The following is a 25,420-nucleotide window of genomic DNA, read 5'->3' as shown; positions in this document are numbered from 1 at the left end:
TTTTATGCTGTTTGTGTTCTTAAGGTGATTTGGCGTAGACAGACACAGATCAAACAACTCAGGAGAGGCCTTAAAGACACCAAAGTCCTTCAGCTGCTTACAGGGAGACCAGATACAGTTCCACTGCTATTCCCGCGGAGTGCAGATGTTGTACTCTGTGCCCTGGTATGTACCAAGTTTAGGCAATTATTTGTCTGATTTTCAAGTGACTGAAAGGGTCCACTCGGGTCTTTTGCGGTCTTGCACAAGCAATATTAATGTTAAGTAAATGACTTAAACAATGGAATGATCCCACTGACCAAGCAATTGTATGACTACTGTTCTGTTTTACTGTATCCATCAAATTGTGAGTCTCTGTAACTGTGTTAACCTGTTCCCAAATTACAGATATAAAACCCTGTATTTGTGTCTGCTATTATGCTAATCCATTTCCATCAGCTGTGACATTTTGGTTTAGCCAGAAAACATTAGACTTCTAGGCTTTTAAAATACTAGTTGATTAATAAAGCCAGCAATTATGACTAATAAAATGATTATATTGGTAAAATCCATCAATACATTTTGCTTGTGTTACTAATTTCCTTGCCAGGATCTCCTCAACAACATTGTCTGGCCAGGTGGAGCAGGGTTGGCAGATGATAGTGATAGTGACAATGACGATTACCCCAAGCACCTCAGGGACAGGACAACAGGATTTCTCCGGAGATTCATCGAGACAGGTACAACACATATAGAATCAACTCAGGAAAATGAGTTTACTACTAATTAATTAAGAAATTAATATATTTAATATACTATTCCATTTACAGCATCTCCAGAGACGCTCCGGCAGCTGGTGTTTTTCTGGGTGGGATGGGAAATCCCTAACCCCGGAATGAGGTTCGATGTCGTGACGGAAGACTATTTAAAAGCCTCAACATGCTTCAAAGGCCTACGTGTCCCAGGCCATTTCCAAAACTTTGAAGACTTTAGTGAGTGCATCAAGTGCTGCATTGCAACCTGCTACACAGGTTTTGGTAATGTTTAGACTGCAAGTTTTAAAATCTTAACAGTTGTAAAAGCCTAGATGTCTAATGTTTGCTGGCTGAACCAAAATGTCACTTAGAATGTCACAGCTGATGGAAATGGATGAGCATAATAGCAGACACACATACAGACTACACGTAGTTAGCATAACGTTTGCAAAAAGAGTATTGTTTTGTCATTAGTTTTTTTTTTGTTTTTTATAATGTTTAACATGGTTCTGGGATTGGCATTTAGGTGGGTTGATTGTGCTATTATTAATGTGCCCCCTTGATATTCCCTATAATGGTTGGTTGTTCTCCAGACTTTAGTTTTTGTAATCTGTAATTTTGGGAACAGGTTTACACAGTTCCAGAGAATCACACAATTTGACGGATACAGTAAAACAGCTTGGTCAGTGGGATCATTCCATTGTTTACATCGGTTTTTTAGTAATTTACTTAACATTAATCTTGCTTGCGCAAGACCGCAAAAGAACCGAAATGACCGTTTCAATCACTTGAAAATAAAAGTAATGCCTACTGTGTTCTGGTAGTGATGCCTAATGTTCTTGCCTACTGTGTTCTGGTAGTGACTTGAAACATAGAAGTTGAAATTCACATGTTGCTAAATTGGGTTTATAAGACTAGATGGTACAATCCCTTAGATAAGTGCTCATTATCTAAGGGATTGTACTATCTAGTCCTATAAGTAATGTCTGAACTTGTTATGTGGAAAAACATCTGGATCAAGTATGGAAAAACTAAAAACATGTATGCTCACAGCCCTTTCTTCTGTGCCCACTAACGAACATTATGGTCTGTGCACATTAGGAAATGAAGTTGTACATTTTACAAGGGTTCAGATTTGCACTTTATTATGTTTAACTGCAACAATAAATGTTTGCCTGTACTTGGCACTTTACTGAGATGTCTATTGTCTGCCTTCAATGATGCCCTCAACATACTGAACAACAGCCATGTATAGATCTGCACCAAAAGACAATGATGGAGTAATCGGATCGAATAGCTGAGTTAGCATCTCCATTTCTTCCTCAGTCAGGGGGCAATGTGGTTGAGGAACATTGATTCCAAATTGTTCCATTTCTGGGTCCTCCATCTCATGGGGTGGGGTATACTGTCCCTGTAATGTGATAAAGCAATAAAATAAAGGGTATGGCTGGGACAGAAGGAAATTTTAGCGTGTGTGTGTGTATATACTACATTACATGTTTGTTTCAGGAACTCACCTGAACAGGAGGCTCAATAAGACTTGTGGTACATCCAATTTCCCACTGCTGGTTTGGGGTCAAGTTATGCTCGGTTCTCATTGCATGGTTATTCCAGCCATTGGTAAAAGTATCCAGAGCAGCCTGGATGCGGGGCAGGAACACATATTGGGCACAGAATAGGTGGGTGTAGTTTGATGGCTCAAGTGCACCCCACTCTTCTAGAGTGTGCAGTACATCATAATAGATGTTGGACACAGCATTCCACACATCACGCCAGAGCCGTTCTATCCTGAAGGAGCAGCAGTATCAGACAAACAACATGTTTTAATGTTTTTCAAGTATTCCACATGAATATACATTTAAATAAGTAGACAAAGCATTAGATAGTTTATTTTGTATTTTCATAATGGCAATATGCTTTTACATGTACACAATGGTTGTGTTTCTCATGTTTAGACCTGAGGCTGATTCTAAATCCTGACAAGTTTTCTGAAATACTACAATGTTATACTTAAAAAATAATCATTGCTGTACAGTGTTCAGTAACGGGTCTCAAACTTTTTTTTTTCTTTTTGGGTGGGTTGCCAATTTCATCTAATCAGATGAGAGTACTAATTTATCAGCTTCAACGCTATAGTGCTACAGGTTAGATTTAGTCTGCTCATTTCTTAGTGTCATCACTTGTTTATTCTATATACTGTACTGTATGAGTCCTCTGTCCTAAGTGGACAAACTTGGTATCACAACCTGCATTTCTGTTCATTGTTCTGTGTTGGAGTTCAAACAATAGAAATAACAATGTAACACTACATTTAACAAAAGAAAATCACTTGATGAACCATAACTATTTATAACACTTCTGTGATAGAAGAGTGTTTACAGTAGTACATTCACAAATCACCTTTGGTTGTGGACACTTTTGCCAGAGATGAAGCTTCCCCTTCCACAGCCACGAACTTCAAACATGCATCTTGCTATGTCCACATTCTCAACTCCTTGGTCTCCCCTCACCCTTGATGTTCAAACACAATGAACAGTGATATATAACTAAAGCAAAAACAACTATTAAAATATTTAAACAAATCATTCACTTAGGTTATGTGCATATCAAACTGGAGGGTTATTGGTGATGCAGGAACACTATGATCTCCCTTGGCTGATCATAGTGTGTGAATATAATGCACATTGTAAAGCGCTTTGGATAAAAGGCTGGACATCCCTTTATCGGATCAGGTAGGAGAGACCATGGAGAACCTACAGTATTTGTATTATACGTGGAGGCGCCATTTACCATTTACAACAGTTCTTACCTAGATGGAAAGCCATGTTCCCTAGTTGACTTAAGGAAGCATTCAAAAGCTGTAGCTGCCTTGTTGTTGTTGGACACATGAAGGTACATGATCTAAGGAATACATTGAAAACAAACTGACAAACTAGATCTATTGACATGTCAAATGGTTATGTTTCACATAATTTCCACAAGCAAATTCTAAATAAACCACATTTCATGGGTGTCTACAGTATATGTGTACTGTATGCCAAATTAACAACTCATTCAATCATCAAATTACTCACCTTTCTTGAAAACCCATCAATACCTCCAAAAATCACAATACCATATCTGGAAATGTAAGTAACAGTAGAAGTAAATATACACTGTACAGAACAGTGGTGTAATGTAACAAGTTTTATATTTTGTATTTCTTATCAAATTGTTATGAGACATAGATCTATTCTATGTGTAGTTAAGTGTAGCACAGTCAGAGTGCATTGTGGTATGGTATGATGCAGTACAATTTGCATTAATAATATGGTATAATAGTATTTCATAATTGGGTCAGCAGTACTATTTGTAATAGTGGTTGTTGTAGTAGTAGTAGTAGAATTGATTGAAGTGTATGGCATGAGGTAATAGCCAGTTATTATAGGCCTATCAGATTTGAGGTAATAGCCAGTTATACATGACATTTGTGTCACTTTTCCAAACTACAGACAAATAACTATTTGATTAAAATGGGCTGATCTAAGCTATCCAATCACTTAATTTAGGCCAATGTCCATACAAATGTATCAATGATGAATCTATCAATGAAATATCACCAAAAATGGTAACACATTAACATGACAATACAGTTTGCTAACCTGATAAGCTTGTGATTAGTATCCACATGGACGAGTGAAAGAGGATGTGGTACAGAATACACCCTTCTCACCACACATCCAAGGTTTGACAGTCTTTCAAGTATGCCTGTGGCATCAACCCGATGCATACACTCCACAACTCTGGTCCACTGCACTCTATGGCCTATGGTCCTAAGATGCCCTTTAACCATCCTGTAGCCTAGAGGTGAAGAAGATCGAGATGATCCCTTTTTAAGTCTATTGATAGTAAAGGCAATACAAATAACAAAAAAATCTGCTCTCCTCAAAATATTTCAGGACCTGCTTTGTTGAGATTATAGTTAAACAAAGTACCAACCTAAATCTGGTGAAGTGGCTTTTATTGTACAGACCAAATTGTCCAGTTCATGGTCAGTCAGTTTACTGTATGTGTTTCTCACACTGAGTCCCCACTCTTGCATCCGTCGACGGATTGTACGCACCGATATCCCAAGCATTTTGGAAATACAAGGAATATTTAGATGCATTTCTATGAGCTCCTGGAGATGTTCCTTACATACATCCAGCTTTGGGCGTCCAGGCCCACAAGCTACTTCCTCCACTACAATGACAGTTCTCCTTCTGTCCATTTCTTCCCTTGTCAGACGGATCAGGTAGTTGAGACCACCAACAACCTATTGGTATTATGCAAAGGCTGTTATCGGTGGTTAAAACACATTGCATAGCAAATAGCTATTATTGATATCCAACATCAACACATTTTCCCCACAGTATGATGTACAATTTGGTTTCAGTATGCCACACATTGTTTCTAATGCAAAGAGCTATACAATTTTCCACTAACAGCCAAAGCAGGATTTCAAGCTTTATCCTAAATCGAACAATCCAACCTACCTCCTGTGGAAAGGCCATGTTGTCAGCAAGGGAGCTTATAAGAGCCATTTCATTCATGAGCATTAGTTCTGCATATCTAAGATCCACTGGTTGTTGTTGTAGAAGGTTGTGCAATTTTGTCCAAAGCCTCTGCAGTATTTCCCTACCTAGTGACACCTGTATCGGCAAAACATAATTTCATGAGAAATCACGGAAATTCTCTTTTAATACATATGTTGACCGTGACAATTTCTATAACAACTTACCAAGTCATTTGAAAGTGAACCATTACATACAGTCCTTTCCTTCCCTTCACAATCCCTATTTTACAGTAAGACTTATTCCTGCCTTATGTTCACAGTAAATCACAGTTAACAATTGCTTGATTAAAGCCATATTATGATAATGCTTTTAAATTGTAGAATTAATTGGGCACTTAATTTTTCAAAAATGATAGAGGTTAGCCTGTTCCCAAGGCTCACCACCATTACCAAGCTGGTTCTGGTTCTCCACCTCTCCAATGCAGATCTAGAGAGGGTGTGTTCGGTGGTGGGGTTGAACAAGACCAAGACAATGAGCAACTTTGCCCTGGATGGAACCCTGTCATCAATTATGGCCATACAAATGGCTGACCTGGAGCCCAACTTCAAGCGGGATTCCTCCCAAAATCATGTTCAGACTCATCTATCCCCAGCTGAAGAGATGGGAGTCAGATAGTGAGACAGACATCGTGATCATTAAAGGAGAGGGGGGAAAGGCATTCTGTGCTGGAGGAAACAGAGCGGTGACAGAAGTAGGTAAGGTCGGTGATCCCCTGGCTCAGGAATACTTCCGTGAAGAGTATATTCTCAACACCGCTATCAGTAGACCAAGACCAGGAACAGCTTGGCCCTGTCATCAATAATGGCCATAATGGCCCTGCTTCAAGTGGGAGCCCTCCCCAAAGCTCATCAAGGCATCAAAGAAGGCCACAAGTACATATAACATGGTACATACATCTTGATTGCATTTCTTATTACTTTATTATTTTATTAAAAAAATGTAATTGTTTGTGCAGCATATTCACATTCTTGAATAGCCACAGAATGGCCAAGTTGTGGCTCAGGACTTCTTCCGCGAACAGTATATTCTCAACAACGCTATCGCCTTACATTGCCCTTATTGATGGAATAACGATGGGAGGGGGTGTGGGTCTGTCTGTGCATGGACAGTTCCGTGTTGCAACAGAGAAGACTTTCTTCGCCATGCCAGAGACTGCCATCAGGTTGTTCTCTGATGTGGGAGGAGGCTACTTCCTGCCCAGGCTACAGGGGAAGCTGGGACTGTTTTTGGCTCTGGGTGCATCCACACATGTACGTCAAGTTGTCGGAAGTCCCATCCACTCCCATGTTAAAAAACAGAAGTACCGTTCCGGTTTTTCCTATAACATGGGAGTGGATGGAACTTCCGACTTCCGTACGACAACTCAACGTACATGTGTGGCTGCACCCTCTGACAGGCGCCCACATAGCAGACGGGTCTGGCCCAAATGCGGCTTCAATCCGGCACATCTGGCCTACCGCTGGCATCGGCATGTAGTATGTGAACCGGATGTGGGCCAGGTCTGGCAAAGACGGCACCGTTTACATGATGGCACGCCACATGTGGGCCGATTGTGGTTATGTTCGTTTGGCCCATATTAGTCTTAACTGGCCCACATATGTTTTGGGTTTATTTGGCCCAGATTTACCTTATATCAACTGGCCCACATATGTTGTGGGTTCATTTGGCCCAGATTAGCTTCATATTTAACTGGCCCACATATGTTTTGGGTTATTTTGGGCCAGATTAGCTTTATATTTAACTGGCCCACATATGTTGTGGGTTCATTTGGCCCAGATTAACTTTATATTTATTGGCCCACATATGTTTTGGGTTCTTTTGGCCCAGATTAGCGTTATATTTAACTGGCCCACATATGTTGTGGGTTCATTTGGCCCAGATTAGCCTTACAGTAACCGGCCTACATATGTTTTTGGTTCATTTGGCCCAGATTAGTCTTATATTAACTGGCCCACATGTGTTTGCTAAAGTGTGAACCAGTGGTGGTGGTGGAAGTAATAGAAAGTAGTAATATATATTCTTGTGTAGTAGTACTCTGGGCGGGGCCTGGGTTTGTTTTAATGAAATGACGTGACTACCTGTGGTCTAACTTATTAACTATTTTAATCTGTACTGGCAGTGCCTCCAATTAAAGTTAATATAATGAAATTATACTCCTTTAAAAGTATGTTTCAACTTGTGTCCTGCTTTTAACCACTTTTTAAACTCTTATTACCCAAAATGAATTATATCATTACCATACATGGATTCTCTGTGAGCTATGACACAACAACTTTACTTTAACTACGTAATGTAGGTAGGGATATTTATTAACACCAAAAAGCAATGTCTCTCAAAGCAGTATAAAATAAAGAAAATAAATAAATTCAGAATAAATGTGAATAAACATAAAATATGAAGAAGGTCACACACAATAATTGGGCCCCACTCACACACACACCTGACTACAAGTCCTTTAGTGACCTTAACTGAACACTTGTTGCAGGCCTGAGTCGTGGCTTGGGTACGTTGAGGCCTAAAAACTGTAGTGGCCGCTTCACTTGTTTCCACAAGCAGAACATAAAAATGCATGTGCACAGTACAGTACTCACAAGTCCAGGGATAATGTTAGAATGGGAATGGTGAGGGGTTTGATTGATTGATAGATGTATTTTATTTAGTAAGACATGAGAACAACAGTACATGGAAGTACAAATTCACAATACAAGGTCTACTAAACTGGAAGACTCATAAAAGCACAGAGCTTGTTTCAAATGAGTTCCCCATGCACACAAATCATGATGACATATAAGAGACAGACAGATATACACAACTACTATAGAATGTCATACAATCAGTTTACAGGTTACTGGTATGAAGAGTGAGAAATATGTACAAAAGGAGAAGGAGAGAGGGGGGGGGGGGGTAGGGGGGTAGGTTAGGTTAGGACTTAGACAGGGGCCATTTTCCAATTGCAGCCTCCTGAAGGTGTATCTTTAGGGCTGTTTTGAAAGAGAGTAGGGTTTTACACTCCTTTACTCCTTTTGGTAGGGCGTTCCACATTTTTGATGAATAGCATGAGAACGAGTTACTTCCCTTTGTTGAGCCAAAAAAGGGTTGGACAAGGTTTGTGGAGCTGCCTCTGGTATTGTGATCGTGGACATCATTAACATTTTGGAAGTATTTTGACAAATACAGGGGGATCCCAATGTTGTGATATATCTTGAAGACCAGGCCCATAGCAAGTTGCTGTACTCTGTCCGCAACCCTAAGCCATCCAATCCTATCAAAATGATCAGGGGTTAGATGGATTTTGTAGTTGAGGCCAAGAAGTAGCCTTACAAGTTTGTTTTGGGATGTTTGGAGCCTTGTTTTTAAGGCCTTGGTGGTGTTGTGATACCATGAAGTACATGCATAATCGTAATGACCTTGTATGAGGGCCACTGCAAGAGTCTTCAGAGTCTTCTTACTGACTTTACGATCAATACTCCGCAAATAGCGTGTTTTTTTGTGGACCGTTTTGATCGTTTTTTCAGCATTTTTGTCACCAGAGAGGTCAGCCTCCAAGATAGAGCCCATGGGGGGAATGCAGCAAAGGGAACAGCAGCGATGAAACACCCCAGAAGAAGAAACAATATAGGGACAGTGACTTCCAATGGAACTGTCCTGATGCTCACACATGCCAATATCCTGAAGCAAAAGCAACACGTCCATACTACATGGAGATAGCGGTAGCTTGTACTTAACCAATCACTTATGCCAAGCTATTGCATTAACAACACAATACAAAGCTGTTTGATATTGTGAAGGAGCTAATTGCAAATCGCAATTAGTATACACAACTGTTATACTCCAACACTTAGTTACAGCACAGAAACAATACAGGCATATTTACCTATTGCAGATCAATAAAGTTCACACCACAGGATAACTGGTCTTCAACCAAGGTTACAAACGTATTTCTGCACACAGGATACATTGAACAATTTCTCACTCTGTCAGTATCTGTTAAAATGACTATATGTTTTGGAACACCTGTTCCCTAGCAGGCTTTGAGAACCCACCCCTCCACATGGACTCCTGATTGGCTGTAAATTAAGCACAAACAAATCAAAACTAGAGAAACACAAGATTGACAAACGGCTGCTTAGAGGTTGTGAGCTTACACATGTGCTGGGCTATGTACATTTCAAACAAACTATGCCCTTTCTGATCATGAGGTTTTAACTCAAAAGACTATAAATTAGTTTCCTATTTCTTATACATGGCATCTGTCCATATATTTACCTTATTTAAACCATATGAATTCAGTCTTTATATTGTTTTTAGTGTACCTATTTATCAGTGGTTCTCAACCTGTGGTACGCGTACCACCGGTGGTACTTGAGCCCCCCCCCTGGTGGTACGCGGAAGAATCTTCCCAAAAATGAAAAAAGTGGGGGGGAAATGAAAAAAAAAAAATATATATATATATATGAAAATATAATAAAACTATCGAAATACTACTTTGAATGGAGATAACATTACCATAATATCACTCAAATTTAATTTAAAAAAGTTTTTGTTGAACACTTTGTCAGCGTGGGAACAGCGCATTTCCTGGCTTTCCTGGCAGAGCCAAACCTCCGACTGAAGCTGACCTCCATTGACCCAGACTTCAAAGGACTGTGTGCGGAGAGACAAGCACAACCGTCTCATTAGGCTTCGGTAAGTTGTCAAACGTTGCTTTTTGTGATTGTTAAGTATATTTGGATGGATGGATGTATGGCGGGTTGTTTCAAGTGCAGTCGTTAATGTTATCTATTTCTCTCTCTCTGTGTGTGTGTGTGTGTGTGTGTGTGTGTGTGTTCAGAAGACAGTCGTTGTTGGACCCAACGCGCGTGTGTCTGCTTTCAGAAGACTGTTATTGTTGGACCCTTGTTGTTGGACCGAACACAGTGAATACCCTGCTTTTTCAGCACTTTCTCCGTTATACATTGTCACTAATATGCTGGCTACCTTTTCAAATTGTTTGTATTTAGCATGGCCTTCAAAAATGGCAACAGGTTGTTGTAAAAATAGTTAATGTTCAACTTCTCACTAGGTGTGTGTGTGTGTGTGTGTGTGTGTGTGTGTGTGTGTGTGTGTGTGTGTGTGTGTGTGTGTGTGTGTGTGGTTGGTTGGTTGGTTGGTTATTGTTTTCACTTGCTGTGTGTTTTGCAGTACTACAGTTATTGTTTTCACACGCTGTGTGTTTGCAGTACTACAGTTATTGTTTTCACTGTGTGTGTGTGTGTGTGTGTGTGTGTGTGTGTGTGTGTGTGTGTGTGTGTGTGTGTGTGTGTGTGTGTGTGTGTGTGTGTGTGTGGTTATTGTTGAGAATGTGTGAAAATGTAATCTTTGTTCACAAAGTGTACAACTAAAGGGCTTTTTGCCTGTATGGCTCCTCATTGTAACAGTTAAAGTGCCCGTTTTGTACAGCATGATTGTGGCTGACTTCTGTGAAAAATAATAAATTCTTATTAGGAATAAATTTGCCTCCTGTGTGAACTGTGCATAGCTCACTGAATAAGGGGTAGGGTGGTAGGCAGGAAGTCTGTGCTACTGTATTTTAACATTAGTTATAATGGTGGTCATATTGTCATTATCATTTTCATAACAGTGTATAAGTGCAAAATGAGTTAATAGCGTCACAATCATTTTTAACCACTTAGCTTTGGCTATTCAAAAATAGCAGGCACGGCACCGCGCTATGAGCTTGTAGATCTGCTATTTTTGGAAAAACCTTGAAAAAGTGTTGCATATCTTTGAATATTTATATTTTTTTAAAGCGAAAATGAACTGATATCTTTGCTTCTGGGGGTCCCTGGCACAAAACATTTTCAAATGGGGGTCCACGGCCGAATGTTTATCAATTTAGGGGTCCATGGCATGATAAAGGTTGAAAACCACTGCCCTAAATCCATCCTAAACCCGCCCAAAAAGCATCAATAACCGCAAAAAAAATCGCGCGCGCAAATGAAGCGCGCGCGCGATGCCAAACGTGCACGCGCGCTGCGCGCGCGTGCACGTTTGGCGGTAATGGTACCTGGAATGCCAGATAAAATCTGAGGTGGTACTTGTTGTAAAAAGGTTGAGAACCACTGATCTATTGCATTAATTTGAGCCAGTAGTCTAAATGAATTATGGAATGAGTATTAGACTGGGCTACACTGTACTTAAGTAACAAGTACTTTTACTTTGAATATTTACATAGATAGCATGTTATCTATTACATGTAATTTGTAGACCTGGCATCCTATTGTGTATAGTTTCAATGTAAAGATTTTAGATTTTTTTATATTACACTGTTTAGACTGATGATGATAGGTTTGGTTACCGCGTGCAATGACCTATAGACGGGTTTCCTGTTAGTAAACATGAGAGGAATATGACCGCGCAGAGGAGGGGGAAGCCTATGGGTGCGTTTGGAAATTACGCACCGGAGCACACTCGCCTATTAGTTTGTATTGGCCAGTGCGCTCACTGCCGCTCAGGGCTGTATTTTCGAACGCGCCTTTCACCCGGGCATGCGCAGATTGCGCATTCTGCTCTGTGATGACGTCGCGCGGAAATCCGTCTATACAACACTGGTGACAGTCTGGACCCACTCCAGTTTGCCTACAAACAGGGAGTTGAGGATGCCAACGTAACTCTTACACATGCATCTCCAAACTCATATTATTTATGGAATTTCCATCTGCTTTCAACACATAAACACAAACACACTGATGCACTTCCAATGACTACAACTCAACGCAACACTGGTTTTATGGATTAAGGATTTCAGACAGACTCCAGCATGTTAGTAAATGGTTTGACATCCTGTAATATTGTTTTAAATACCGGGGTCCCACAGGGTGTCTTGTCACATTCTCTTCTCCATAAACACAAACAAAATCACATGCAATAACAATGGACTGTCATTCTTTAAATATGCAGGTGACAAGCGCTCTCTGACCACTTGTGGACATGGTTCTCCCTGAAGCTGAGTGTCAGTATAAGACCCAAAAGTGCATGTTCCTCCTGAGGAGACTGAATGATTTTGATAACAAGGACACTTTAACAGTATTGAATCAGTTCTCAAATTCAACACATCACAAAAAAAGTTAAAAACAACAACTCACAAGAATCATTAAACAATAAAGCTACCAAAATCACCCACCACACCAATATTTGTCTCTACATGCAGTAAAAAGTAAGGCAGATCATCAAGGACCCTTCACACTGGGTTGAGGGGGTTCAAGGGGTCCACAGTTAAATGACATGACAGAGCCTTTTACTCTGTTACAAGTAAAAGGCCTGTGTTCAAATTGTTACTTGAGTAAAAGTACAAAAGTATTGGCATCAAAATACTTAAAGTATCAATAGTAAAAGTACTAAAATGTTTGAAAATAGCAGATCTACAAGCTCACAACACGTCGCCAATGCAACACGTTGTGAGCTTGTAGATCTGCTATTTTCAAATAGCCTATAAAATACGACTCAAGTGGTTAATGTAGCCTATTGTTCATTATAATTTATATCTGCAAAGTAACTAAGTATAAAGTTTTCAAATAATTGTAGCGGAGTAAAAGTACATTATTCGCCTCTAAGTTGTAGTGGAGTAGAAGTAAAAGTATTGAAAATGGGAAATACTCCAGTAAAAAAAAAACAACCTAAAAATGTTACTTTAATACAGTACTTGAGTATACTTATTAACTTTACACCACTGTGATCTACAAGCTCACAACGCATCGCTTTGTGACGCATTGTGAGCTTGTAGATCTGCTATTTCCAAAGGATTTTATACACATGATAACTTGTAAAATGGGACATTGTGCATAATGAGTACTTTTACTTTGAGTACTGAAGTATATTTTGATGCCAAAAACGAAAATCCTCCTCCTTTATTCCCATTGCCTGAGAGACAAGAGCCTGCAGTGATTGGTCGTGATGGTTTCCCTGACAACCGATGAAACCTGCGCTCATTGGTCGTCCCTCAGAACACACCCCCGTGTCCTACGCTCTCATTGGTTGTATGACTCCAGCGCATGGGATAAGCAGCTCAGCTGGAAAACTAGCGCGCAAGTTGATTACTGTCTAATCAGCAGCACCTGCGACTGAGGTTGTCTGTGGGAATTCGAGAGAACACAGAACCGCAAAAAGAGGTATGTTTATGGTTTTATAATTATTTAGATCACGTCTGAACATTAATGGTTGAGAAATAACGTTGTGACTCAACATATGCTGCACATAATGTAAGATTCTGTTGGTTAGTTAGCCTGTAGTGTAACAGGTATTTCCTTGTAAACACAAACCGTTTTTTTGGACGTTTGAAAAGACAACATGCTATTAAAACAAAAGTAATATGCTTTTTTATATGGAATACATAGGAGGTGTGTGGCCTTTTCTACTGTTTATCATGAAGTTTCCTCAATACAGGTCTGTAACTCACAGTTACAGACCTGTAAGTGTCCATTTGGTTCCATTTGTACACTCTTTAGTGTACAAATGGAACCAAATGGACCCTTTGAGTTACAGACATGTAGGCTAAGGGTCCATTTGGTACACTCTGAGTTACAGACCTGTAACGCAGGGGTTCTCAAACCTTTTCATGTCAAGGACCCCCAAATGGACACTTATTAGCCTGCGGACCCCCATTTGAAAAGATACATTTTAAGGACCCCCAGTTTGACATCTATTAGGGCTACGGACCCCCATTTAATGGCATTTCTATCTCTGGGACCCCAATTCATGTTGTAAAATTAATGTTAACTTAGCTCTGAGAGTGTACAAATGGACACGGGTCCATTTTGTTCCATTTGTACACTCAGAGTTACAGACCCATAAGGCTCCATTTGGTTCCATTTGTACACTCTCAGAGTTAAAGACCCATAAGAGTCCATTTGGTTCCTATCCATCATTTAGCTGGGGACCCCCTGGAACCCCCTCAAGTACCCCTGGGGGTCCCCGGACCCCACTTTGAGAACCAATGCTGTAACGGGTCCATTTGGTTCCATGTGTACACTGACAGTTACAGATATGTAAGGGTCCATTTGGAATCTTGAGGATCCCTGCTGAACCCCACCTTGAGAACCACTGTACATTTAATGTGTTGGTTCTGAAAGTGGGTTTCTAGAGATGGTTCCTCCAGGTGTAAATGCACATCCTCTTGTGGGGGTTCTTGGCACAAAACCTTTTCAAATCTGAAGCCAAATAAAATTGACAAATCTTTGAGAACCACTGATATGATATAGCTACTTATAACGTATTTCAAGGTGAATTGTAATATGACAACTGTAAACATAATTGGAGTTTGAATATACTGTATAGTTAGTTAATCAAACATTTTATTTCCTTGCAGGGCTGTGATTGTCATTGGTTGTGACTCCAGCGCATGGGAGAAGTTCATTGTCTGATCAGCAGCAGCTGTGACTGAGGTTGACTGTGGGAGTTCAAGCAAGTCAAAGGTAAGGTTCCATTGGTACACTCTTGAGTTACAGACCTGTCAGGGTCCATTTGGTTCCATTTGTACACTCTGAGTGTACAAATGGAACCAAGTGGACCCTGACAGGCCTGTAACTCTGAGTTACAGACCTGTACGGGTCCATTTGGTTCCATGTGTACACAGAGTTAAAAGCCTGTAAGTGTCCATTTGGAATCTTGAGGGTCCCTGCTGAACCCCACCTTGAGAACCACTGTACATTTAATGTGTTGGTTCTGATAGTGGGTTTCTAGAGATGGTTCCTCCAGGTGTAAATGCACATCCTCTTGTGGGGGTTCTTGGCACAAAACCTTTTCAAATCTGAAGCCAAATAAAATTGAAAAATCTTTGAGAACCACTGATATGATATAGCCACTTAACTTATTTTAAGGTGAATTGTAATATGACAACTGTAAACATAATTGGAGTTTGAATATACTGTATAGTTAGTTAATCAAACATTTTCTTTCCTTGCAGGGCTGTGATTGTCATTGGTTGTGACTCCAGCGCATGGGAGAAGTTCATTGTCTGATCAGCAGCAGCTGTGACTGAGGTTGACTGTGGGAGTTCAAGCAAGTCAAAGGTAAGGTTCCATTGGTACACTGACTACACTCTTGAGTTACTGACGCGTAAGGGTCCCTTTGGTTCCATTTATACTGTCAGTTACAGACCTGTACGGGTCCATTTGGTTCCATGTGTACTCTCACAGTTACAGATATGTAAGGGTCCATTTGGTTCCATGTGTACACTGACAGTTACAGATATGTAAGGGTCCATTTGGTTCCATGTGTACACTGACAGTTACAGATATGTAAGGGTCCATTTGGTTCCATGTGTACACTGACAGTTACATATATGTAAGGGTCTATTTGGTTCCATGTGTACACTGACAGTTACTGACACGTAAGGGTCCATTTGGTTCCATTTGTACACTCAGAGTGTACAAATGGAACCAAATGGACCCTTACAGGTCTGTAACTGACAGTATGAATGGAACCAAATGGACCCTTACAAGTCTGTAACTCTTGAGTGTACAAATGGAACCAAATGGACCCTTACAGGTCCATTTGGTTCCATGTGTACACTCACAGTTACAGATATGTAAGGGTCCATTTGAAATCTTGAGGGTCCCTGCTGAACCCCACCTTGAGAACCACTTTACATTCAGTGTTGGTTCTGAAAGTGGGTTTCTAGAGATGGTTCCTCCAGGTGTAAATGCACATCCTCTTGTGGGGGTTCTTGGCACAAAACCTTTTCAAATCTGAAGCCAAATACAATTGACATGGAAATCTTTGAGAACCACTGATATGATATAGCTACTTATAACGTATTTCAAGGTGAATTATAATATGACAACTGTAAACATAATTGGAGTTTGAATATACTGTATTGTTAGTTAATCATTAACATTTTCTTTCCTTGCAGGGCTGTGATTGGCTATTAAAGCAGAACTGCAGAACTGTAAGTGACATGGAGGGGACCTGGGCTTACAATGAGCGGAGCAATTTGAGAAGACGAGCATTGAAAAAAGTAAAAAAAATAATGGAATCAGTAGAAAATGCAGAATTTGATTATGCTAATATGGAGGAAGGCTTAAATCTTGAAGGATCAAGTGTGTTTGAATATGATGGAAATGTGGAGGAAGGCTTAAATATTGAAGTATCAGGTGGCTGTGAAGAGATGCAAGCTGATTGTGATGGAGAGAGTGATCATATGTGGGCAGAACATAGGTTTGATTCTGATGATGAGATGGACATGGATCGTAGTACTGATGCATACAGTGATTTAAAGGGTAAGACCACTTTGGTAGAGGTTTGGGTTGTTTTCTTACCTTGTTATGATCTAACTCAGTGGTTCTCAACCTGTGGTACGCGTACCACCGGTGGTACTTGAGCCCCCCCCCTGGTGGTACGCGGAAGAATCTTCCCAAAAATGAAAAAAGTGGGGGGGAAATGAAAAAAAAAAAAATATATATATATATGAAAATATAATAAAACTATCGAAATACTACTTTGAATGGAGATAACATTACCATAATATCACTCAAATTTAATTTAAAAAAGTTTTTGTTGAACACTTTGTCAGCGTGGGAACAGCGCATTTCCTGGCTTTCCTGGCAGAGCCAAACCTCCGACTGAAGCTGACCTCCATTGACCCAGACTTCAAAGGACTGTGTGCGGAGAGACAAGCACAACCGTCTCATTAGGCTTCGGTAAGTTGTCAAACGTTGCTTTTTGTGATTGTTAAGTATATTTGGATGGATGGATGTATGGCGGGTTGTTTCAAGTGCAGTCGTTAATGTTATCTATTTCTCTCTCTGTGTGTGTGTGTGTGTGTGTGTGTGTGTGTGTGTGTGTTCAGAAGACAGTCGTTGTTGGACCCAACGCGCGTGTGTCTGCTTTCAGAAGACTGTTATTGTTGGACCCTTGTTGTTGGACCGAACACAGTGAATACCCTGCTTTTTCAGCACTTTCTCCGTTATACATTGTCACTAATATGCTGGCTACCTTTTCAAATTGTTTGTATTTAGCATGGCCTTCAAAAATGGCAACAGGTTGTTGTAAAAATAGTTAATGTTCAACTTCTCACTAGGTGTGTGTGTGTGTGTGTGTGTGTGTGTGTGTGTGTGTGTGTGTGTGTGTGTGTGTGTGTGTGTGTGTGTGTGTGTGTGTGTGTGTGTGTGTGTGTGTGTGTGTGTGTGGTTGGTTGGTTGGTTGGTTATTGTTTTCACTTGCTGTGTGTTTTGCAGTACTACAGTTATTGTTTTCACACGCTGTGTGTTTGCAGTACTACAGTTATTGTTTTCACTGTGTGTGTGTGTGTGTGTGTGTGTGTGTGTGTGTGTGTGTGTGTGTGTGTGTGTGTGTGTGTGTGTGTGTGTGTGTGTGTGTGTGTGTGTGTGGTTATTGTTGAGAATGTGTGAAAATGTAATCTTTGTTCACAAAGTGTACAACTAAAGGGCTTTTTGCCTGTATGGCTCCTCATTGTAACAGTTAAAGTGCCCGTTTTGTACAGCATGATTGTGGCTGACTTCTGTGAAAAATAATAAATTCTTATTAGGAATAAATTTGCCTCCTGTGTGAACTGTGCATAGCTCACTGAATAAGGGGTAGGGTGGTAGGCAGGAAGTCTGTGCTACTGTATTTTAACATTAGTTATAATGGTGGTCATATTGTCATTATCATTTTCATAACAGTGTATAAGTGCAAAATGAGTTAATAGCGTCACAATCATTTTTAACCACTTAGCTTTGGCTATTCAAAAATAGCAGGCACGGCACCGCGCTATGAGCTTGTAGATCTGCTATTTTTGGAAAAACCTTGAAAAAGTGTTGCATATCTTTGAATATTTATATTTTTTTAAAGCGAAAATGAACTGATATCTTTGCTTCTGGGGGTCCCTGGCACAAAACATTTTCAAATGGGGGTCCACGGCCGAATGTTTATCAATTTAGGGGTCCATGGCATGATAAAGGTTGAAAACCACTGCCCTAAATCCATCCTAAACCCGCCCAAAAAGCATCAATAACCGCTAATAACCGCAAAAAAAATCGCGCGCGCAAAATATCGCTTCGCGCGCGCGATGCCAAACGTGCACGCGCGCGCAGCGCGCGTGCACGTTTGGCGGTAATGGTACCTGGAATGCCAGATAAAATCTGAGGTGGTACTTGTTGTAAAAAGGTTGAGAACCACTGATCTAACTAGTCCAATGTATAACTTATTTTGCTCCGTTGTGCAGTTTAATAGAAAATAAAAAAAATAAAAATAGGCTCTCATTGACTTCCATTGTAAACAGAAACAGCTCTCAAAGTCACTCTTTTAGCACATAAAGGAACGCAAACAAAGCGGATTCTGCCAGGGTATAATATTGTCAAACCCAGTACGGAACGTTTTTCGTCTTTTAAGAAGGATTTATAAAGGTACTATTTTGTTCGGAGATGTACTGAAGCTGTACTACGCCTTTCAACTCTCGCGGGGGAAACCTTTCACATCTAAGGTTTGGTTTGTATACAAAGTCACCAGCTGTTCTCTGACTCACAGACACACCCCCGGCAAGCAGCCTAACTTTAGCCAAGTTTGTTTACTCTATTTTTCAAAGAAAAAACATGAAGTGCATTGTACTAGGTTGCTCAAATTACCATGATTTTTGTGGAGACAAAACCTTTCATCGTTTTCCTGTCGACAAAGAGTTGTGCAAGTTATGGCTGATCGCCATAAGACACCCCACGTTCCACGCATTTACAGATGCAAGGCAGGCGTACAGAACGTATGTGTGCAGTGTCATTTCCTGAAGACGGACTACAAGCAGCTGCCAAAGAGACGACTGTTGAAAAGTACAGCCGTACCGTCAGTTTTTCCAGACAGAGAACATGTCACTTCAACAACTTCTCAGGTAAGACATGCTAACATGTAGCCCTAAAACATGACAGTCATGGCGAAACATCGACCTGTTTTTTGCTCTTTCTCCGTTTGCATCTATATAAACGTTCAGATTTCGGATATGAAGTAATTACCCCATGGCCACGGATGTTACAATTAACTTCGGGTGGTTATAAGTACGCATGTCTTCCGTATTGTTCAATAAAAATCATTTTAATCCGATGGATGTTATAATTTTCTCATCGAGTTATAATGTATCGGAGTGCAATACACCTCCCAACCGATAGGGTCGCGTAGTTGAAAGCATATGGAAGAAATGACCACCGATCGGATAAAAATGCTTTTTATTGAACAATACGGAAGGTGCGGGTACTTCTGAGGGCCCGAGTTGAATTGTAACATCTTTAGCCATGGGGTAAGCACTTTATATTTGAAATCTGAACGTTTATGCAGATGTACGATGTAATTAGAGAACGTGCAAACACCAGGTTGAGGTTCAGCCATGACGCTTGTGACGGACGAGCGTCGCGTGAACATGCTAAAAATAGTTTGTAGACTAATACATTTACTTGCATATATGAATAGTCTATAGCAGTGGGGGATACCTCCTGGGAATACCAGGTACTGTACAGGTCTGTAATTCTGCGAGTGTATATACACATGGTCTGTAATTCTGCGAGTGTATATGTCACAGGTAGATTGGCATTCCAGGTAGAATGGAAGTGGAGCGCTTGTTTTTAGGCTCGGTGTGGGGCTGCGATGCGAGGAGGATGGCGACAACAACAACACGGATGTACACACATACCAGCTTCAGTGGCGCACTTCGATAATCATTAGACTCCCCTTCCACTACCAGTGGAAGTCTGGGTTTGACTCCCGCTTGGGACATTACTTTTTCAAACAACCGCGGACTCCTTTTTTTCGCCGATAAAGTATAGTTTTGGACCATGACGGAGGCGCGCCGAATCAGCAGACCTTGAGGCTGAGGAAGTCGCGCCCGAGCGCCTCCAGGCGCGAGTGCCCGCGACGACCAGTCGATGGTCTGCTGATTCGAATCAGCGCCATTCGAGTTATGTACCGATAGGGACAGAATCGTAAATTATGTTGTGGGGACTGCATTTGCCCCTCTATGGTTTGCCCCATTGAACTGCCACTCGCTGCACTAACATAGCCCGCCAGCCCCCGCCCCCTCAGGCTCGCCCCCTTGTGCGCGCGCGTGCGTGTGTGTGTGCACGCACACATGCATGCGCGCACACACGCATGCGCGCGTGCTCGTTTGTGTTGTGCGTGTGTGCGTGTGTGGTGTGGGACTGGCTTTTATTGCCCTATAGCGTTGGTTCTACAGAAATGCCTGGGGGGGGCGGACGGGCGGTGAAAATAAGCGCTTCTTTTCCATTCTACCTGGAATGCCAATCTACCTGTAACATATATACACATGGAACCAATGGACCCTTACAGGTCTGTAACTCTGAGAGTGTCAAAATGGAACCAAATGGACCCTTACAGATGTGCATTATGCAACTCTGAGTGTAGCCTAAATTAGTCTTATGTAACCAAATGGACCCCATTTACAAAAAACATTCATTTCCTTTCATCTCAAACACGATAAAATGTACTTCTTACCACTGGTCTTATAGGCCTTATATAGATGACAGTGGTCCTGCTGTGGAGTGTGTTTATTCCTTTATTCTACTTAGGCTGGGCTGCTAAAGGTTAGAAGTGGCATTTTTCAGCAGTGACATTATGTCTGTCTGACAGACAGGCAGACGCACACTTCTAGACTGGGCTTTAGCAGCCCAGCCTAAGTAGAATAAAGGAATAAACACACTCCACAGCAGGGCCACTATCATCTATATAAGGCCTATATAAGACCATTGGTAAGAAGTACATTTTATCGTGTTTGAGATGAAAGGAAATGAATGTTTTTCCTTGTTTTTCACCACAATCGCCTGTGTGGCATTGTGTGTCTCTTCAGATTTCCCTTTTGATTAAACATTTTGCCACACTCTGTACAACTAAAACCTTGTACTTCACCATATACAATGATGAAAAGCGTCATCATTGTAATGATAGCATACATGTACTTTTATCTTGCTAACTTCATATACTTGGCTAGATTTGTAAACTGGTTCCTGAAGAACATGCTAGAAGATGATATTTTGTAAGGACCAGATAGCTAGCTACTGTAGATAATGTTTGGGGGGGAAAGCCAAAGGAGCCTGTACCTAGGCCTAGCCTGATAAGTTGAATACTAGTTGCTTTTTTGTTTTTGTTATTTTTTTACCACAAACACTTTTTAGCCTACAGTTATTCTTCATCCGTAGTGTTTCCAACATGATGACATTGCAGTAAAACACAACCTAATAGTGTTTTTGTTTGCTAATGGCCAATCTACAAGCTCACAACGTGTTGTGATCTTGTCCATCTGCTATTTTCAAACAGCCAATCATATACACTGCTCAAAAAAATAAAGGGAACACTTTGATCCCTTAATTCTTTTGAGTTTTTTTGTTAGCAGTATGTACACAGTTCATGAAAAAATTCAAAAGAATTAAGGGATCAAAGTGTTTTTGAGCAGTATAGTTGAAATGGTTAAACTGATTTTATATATTAAATAATTTCACCACGTGGAACACCTTCAAAGACCCCTGGGGGTCCTCCGGACCCCACTTTGAGAACCACTGCAATACAGTACAGTTTGTCCTAATGTATAACCCACCCTCTGTTTATTTCAGGAAATCCATGGTTCTGTTCCTGCTTTGGCCTCCATTATGAATCCTGCAGAAAAAGATATTCCATGTCAATCCATATCCGGGACATACTACGGTGTCAGCAAAGCTCACCAAGAGAAGGTATTTGTGAATTTTATTCTGGCAATATAGATGCATTATATTTTAAATGTCTTTCATTGAAGTATATCTCCATATGATGTGTTCTAAGGTGTATGCATCAACTAGGCTGGAGATGTCCACAAATGAAAGGGAGGTTGAGGGGCCTGAATCCATGTTGGATCATGTATGTATTATACAGAATTTGCTAAGTTGAATAGCTTACTGGACATAGCATATGGTGTATATACCGCCCATACCTCTGTAACATTGATTTTCTTTTGTAAACAGGATGCTGAGTCAACACCAGAGTCAACACCAGCTGTCATTATTATCAAGAGATCAACCCGTCCACGTAGGCCTCTGCGTCCACCAAAAAAACCTCTAGCCTCACCTGGCCTTGCTTCAAGTTTTAGTTCAATGGACTGTGCTCAGAATAGTAGTGATGTCACCTATGAACCAGCATCTTCATCAAGCAGCCAAGCTATTAGTGAGGCTAGTTCTGCACCAAAAGAAGACCAACTCGAATGGAAAGAGAAAAAATGGATTGTTGATGAGTCACACCTGATGAAGTTGTTCTGCACATGCCCGGTTTGTGCTGAGGGAATCATTGATAAGGACGTCACCACAGTCGGTAGTCGGATAAATGTCAAATGGTATTGCCACAAAGGACATGAAGGGGTTTGGAGTTCCCCAGTATCAGGGGAATGGCTCAAAACAATTTATTACTAGCCTCGGCTGTCATATTCAATGGTGCCAACTTTCAACTTGAAGACATAGCAACTCTGATGAACCTTCAAATCCCCTGTAAGACAACAATGAATATAATACAGTCAGCGTACCTGCTGCCAGCCATTGATGAGGTATACAACCAAGAGAAAGGGAAAATCCTTCGAAGGCTAGAGGGACACAAAGTTCACTTGTGTGGTGATGGGAGGTAAGCAATTAAACATAACGTGACAGACTGACCTCGCTGACAGATTGTATTCTTAGTATGTTTGACATGTGACCCCAACCAAAGCAGGATTTGTACTCGTATGCTAATTGTTTTGACAGTCCCATCTCACATCATGTTTTCCCTCTACAATAAATATCCTCTGATCTACAAGAAATATCCGATCTACAAGCTCCCAAGGCATTGCGTTCGTTGTGAGCTTGTAGATCTGCTATTTTTAGTGAATGTTACTCCCAGAAAAGGGATGCCTAGGGTTCAAGTTTATTTTCTTTGTCTTAGGTCTGACTCCCCTGGACACAATGCCAAGTACACCACCTACAGCTTCATGGACGATGCTACAGACACAATTGTGCATCTTGAGTTGGTGCAGGTACAAAAGTGTGTGTGTGTGTGTGTGTGTGTGTGTGTGTGTGTGTAAAACGTCTCTCTCTGTTATTCACATACGTATACTTTCAGGTCTCGGAAACAACAAGCAGTGTGGCTATGGAGGCACTCGGGTTACGACGTGGCCTGGACTACCTGATAGGGTTGGGGGTTGATGTTGAAGTCATCACCACTGACAGATCTCCCTCAATAAAAAAACTGTTACGAGAGAAGTAAGAGAAGATAAAACATGAATTTGACACGTGGCACACTACAAAGGGTAAGTTATCCTGTGAATGTATTTATTATATTCCTTCTAATGAAATGGGCTAATAGATTGGATGTTTTGTCCCTTTCTGCATCTACAAAGTAAATGTAATAAACTACCCACACGTTTGCCTGTGTTGCTCATTCCATGAATGCCCAATGCTTACAAGCTGTACCTCGTTGTAAAGGTGACTAATCACCGATAAAAATGATCTATAACACTTTACTGATTGGTATTAGTAAAGGGGAGATAATGGCCCAAATTCAAGTTTCCTTACATTTTGTGAGCAGTTTAGTATGAAAGATTGATATGCCGCTTTTGCGTCAACAAATAAGGATGATTGCTGTTTTTATATGTTCTCCCAATATTTTGAAGGTGTGAAGAAGAAACTGGTGTCGCAGTCCAACAGGAAGGCAACCAGAGAACTCCAAGTCTGGATAAAAAGCATAACCAACCACCTTTGGTTTTCGTGTGCCTCTTGTGTTCGGGATGCTGAGGTAAGATTCACATACAGCCCCCCTACAGTATGTTTTTATTTTGCCCTTTTTCCTCCATTCTTTTTGGCCATGATGTAACATCAGTACCTTGCAGTAAGTCTAAGCTCCTCCATATTGTGAAAATGCATTTATAGGGTAGAGAGCTTCTATGTTTGAACTGTAAATATAATTATATCGTCTTGTGAAAAATATTTTAGGAGCTGAAAAGGACATGGAAATCCCTTCTGAACCATGTCCTTGGTGTTCACACCTGGACTGAGAACGGCCCGGGTCCATAGATGCCGCCATGATCCCATCACAGAAGAGCAACAGGGGAGGAAGCGCTGGCTGACGAAGAACTCGGAAGCCTACAAGGTGCTATGCTCCATTGTCTTTGATAAAGCTCTGCTCAAAGATCTCAGCCAAATGGCCCTTTTCAAACACACAGGTAATATTTTTCTCATTAAAATGGTCTCAGCTTTGTGCATGGCCCCCACTTATTAAATAAAAGTTCTCTCTGCTGCTGTACCTCTAATAGGCTCCATGTACAGCAGCCATATTGTAAATGGAAATACTCTCCTGTCTCACTGTCACAATTCTCTCCTACCTCCTTCGAATTTCATGTGGTCACTGTTTCTCATCCAGTCAAGCTCACCATTGTAGTTGTTTATCGCCCACCGGGCCCTGCTGGTGGCTTCCTGGAAGAGCTGGACCATCTAGTCTCTCACTTCCCTGTCGATGGCTCTGGATTCATCCTTCTGGGTGACTTCAACCTCCTGACTGAGAAGCAGCGAGACCCACTCCTTTCGTTTCTCGCCGCCTTCGACCTAGTTCTCTCCCCATCTCCCCCTACCCACGAGGCTGGCAACCAACTGGACCTGATCTTCACCAGATGCTGCTCTACAGCTAACCTGTCCGTCACTCCTCTTTCCAGTGAAAAGGTAAGAAATTATCTGGTCACTACTTCATGTCCTACTCTCTCTCTCTCTCCTCTCCCCCCTCACAGCACCTCCCTACCCACATGATTTCCTCACGTCGCAACCTTCGCACACTATCCTCCACTGATCTCTCCTCCTCTGTTCTCTCTGCTCTCCCTGCCCCTGAATCCTTTGCTCTTCTATCCCCTGACACCGCCACTGATCTTATTTTCTCTACCCTATCCTCTTCTCTAGACCATCTCTGTCCCCTCACCACCAGGCCTGCACGCCAAACTCCACCTGCTCCCTGGTTGTCGGACTCAGTGCGTACTGAGAGACGGAGCCTGAGAGCGGCTGAGCTCAAATGGAGAAATGGCAACCTTCCGGAGGACCTTCTTACCTTCCAAACTCTCCTTTCTACTTTTTCCTCCTCTCTATCTGC

At 41.2% G+C, this 25,420-nt stretch overlaps 1 protein-coding gene across 1 annotated transcript in view; it reads left to right on the top strand.

The window, feature by feature from the left end:
• LOC311046012 (uncharacterized protein) overlaps positions 1 to 23,966 on the top strand; it is a gene marked incomplete at both ends in the record, with an annotated part of 29,326 nt that extends 5,360 nt beyond the window's left edge. Inside the window, 9 exons of the mRNA XM_084058083.1 lie at positions 25 to 165; positions 590 to 719; positions 810 to 879; positions 5,906 to 6,067; positions 6,351 to 6,579; positions 22,112 to 22,186; positions 22,833 to 22,936; positions 23,234 to 23,324; positions 23,961 to 23,966. Coding sequence (XP_083914209.1) covers positions 25 to 165; positions 590 to 719; positions 810 to 879; positions 5,906 to 6,067; positions 6,351 to 6,579; positions 22,112 to 22,186; positions 22,833 to 22,936; positions 23,234 to 23,324; positions 23,961 to 23,966 — 1,008 coding nt within the window. The remainder of the gene's footprint in view (positions 1 to 24; positions 166 to 589; positions 720 to 809; positions 880 to 5,905; positions 6,068 to 6,350; positions 6,580 to 22,111; positions 22,187 to 22,832; positions 22,937 to 23,233; positions 23,325 to 23,960) is intronic.
• Between the last annotated feature and the right edge of the window lie 1,454 nt (positions 23,967 to 25,420).

The sequence above is a fragment of the Gymnoscopelus microlampas genome, assembly GCF_963454915.1.
Source record: "Gymnoscopelus microlampas genome assembly, chromosome: 5".
NCBI classification, from domain to species: domain Eukaryota; kingdom Metazoa; phylum Chordata; class Actinopteri; order Myctophiformes; family Myctophidae; genus Gymnoscopelus; species Gymnoscopelus microlampas.
The sequence above is the reverse complement of the archived record's forward strand: the minus strand, read 5'-3'. Positions and strand labels throughout refer to the sequence as shown.